Genomic DNA, 1,832 nt, shown 5'->3' with positions numbered 1-1,832 from the left:
AATGAAGCAAATTCTCATGTTGGCCATGTCTGAAAATGTATTTTTCTTACTGCATTTTAGATTCTTTAACTTTTTAATAAGAGGTGAGTGGCATGTTTCATTTTCAGTCTTCTGGATGTGTGGTTGATCATTGATTTGACTAGAGATGCAAAGTCTTTCAAAACAATTTTCTCTATAATGGCTTTATCATTATGTAAATGGTTCTGACTCTGTTTCCTTTCCTCTGCATCATTTCATCTAGGTCTTTTCCATATTAATTGTGCCTTTTGTCAATTCTTATTACATAAGAATATTCCATTCCAATATTATGCTACAGTTGGTTTGACCATTCCCCAACAGGAATGACACTATGTTAGATTCCAGTTTAGGCTACCATGAAATAAACAACCACAGATATTGTTGTAGACATAATTCCTTTTGCTTATGTTGATTTCTGTGGGACATAGGCCTACCAAGAGGTACTTCCACATATGATATTTCAGGATTCTAGGGATTCCTTTAGGAATAATAGCCCCAAGAATCATCAACCTGAGTTTGTTCACTCCCTGCACCCATGATCAATCACCTCAAGCTTCGCCTGCTTCTAGTAGATGGGAGCCTCGTCTAATATCAAGAGACAGATTCAGGTCTTATTCCTTTCCTCTGCTTAGAGTTGTTTTAGGGTCATCCTAGGTAGAGGATATTAATCTGCCGCTAAGGTGGAATGTGGTCTTTTCCTCTCCCAAAGAGTATAGCAGTACCTGGGAACTTGTGAGTCACTGCTGATCAGCAAATAGGGGCTAACAGCTGGGAAAGTCAAAGTCAGGAAGGCGGAGGTCTGTGTGAGCCAGAGTGAAATTTTCCTAAAGTGCATATATGCCGTGAAGATGGAGTTGAGTGAGTAAATGGAGACAAAGGTACTCACCAGCAGTAGGATGGTTTGGGTGGCCCTGACCTCAGGGGAGGTTCTGGCAGAAGTGGAGGAAATGTGAATTTGTTGGACTTGCTTATGATGCCTATACAAAAGAAATACCATGTAGCCACTGGCAAAGGCCGTGAGCCCCAAACACACAGCATCAGGAAAAGATAATATGATTGAAAACATGATAGCTTGGTATCTTGGAGCAGATTCATAAGAACAATATCCAAAATCTTGAATTTCTGTGCTGTTCCCAGTGTGCCTTGGTCCTTTTATTCCCAAGGCAATGAAGACATTTAAAAGTAGGTGGAAAGTCCATGAGAAGAGACTGGAGGGAAATATGTACTTTGGGGCTCTGGCTTTAAGCTCTACTGAACTGGAACTGCTAGGAGTTATGGTGATGGCCTGAAAGACAGTAAGGAGGCAAGTCATTGTGAGGGAAAGACCCCGGGATACTCTGTGAAGGTAGAAGATGATTTTACAGCCAGTGTCATCAAGGATATTCTTCAGACCCAAAGTTGCCATTATCTGAGGGACCCCTTTAGGGAGAAGTACCAAGCAGTTGGCCAACGTCAGCTGGGTGAGAATAGTATCTATGGGTCTCAGACTATATCCACTGAGATATATGAAGATGAAGAGACAAGTAAGAAAGTAATTCCCTAGCACCCCAATTCCTGTCTGGGAGAAGAAGATGATACTCATAATTTTTTCATTAGTATTCATGTTCTTGTTGTCTTGAGGAGAAGAAATGACACGAGAATCAGAGGGACCTATAGAAAAACACAAGCTGTGGGCATTTTTGAGTATTCCCCTCACCCCTTGATTTCACTTAGAAGGTCCTGTTGAGAATGTCTCCTTCATAGCTTTACAGAGATGTTCTCACGTAGCTTTGTCCCCTGTATAGGGCAGGGAGGTTGGTGTAAGGGGTAGGATA

General features: G+C 41.5%; 1 protein-coding gene across 1 annotated transcript; it reads right to left on the bottom strand.

Moving 5' to 3' along the window:
• Positions 1 to 682: 682 nt before the first annotated feature.
• On the bottom strand, positions 683 to 1,621 carry LOC118835732 (vomeronasal type-1 receptor 1-like). Its single transcript, XM_036742974.1, has one exon. The coding sequence runs from the start codon at positions 1,619 to 1,621 to the stop codon at positions 683 to 685; it is 939 nt and encodes a 312-aa protein (XP_036598869.1).
• Between the last annotated feature and the right edge of the window lie 211 nt (positions 1,622 to 1,832).

The sequence above is a fragment of the Trichosurus vulpecula genome, chromosome 2 (genome assembly GCF_011100635.1).
Source record: "Trichosurus vulpecula isolate mTriVul1 chromosome 2, mTriVul1.pri, whole genome shotgun sequence".
NCBI classification, from domain to species: Eukaryota; Metazoa; Chordata; class Mammalia; order Diprotodontia; family Phalangeridae; genus Trichosurus; species Trichosurus vulpecula.
Note: the sequence above shows the minus strand (reverse complement) of the source record. Positions and strands in the feature narration are given on the sequence as shown.

Excerpts from the sequence above, each read along its gene's own strand:
- LOC118835732 (XM_036742974.1), bottom strand. The coding sequence starts at position 1,621 with ATGAATACTAATGAAAAAATTATGAGTATCATCTTCTTCTCCCAGACA.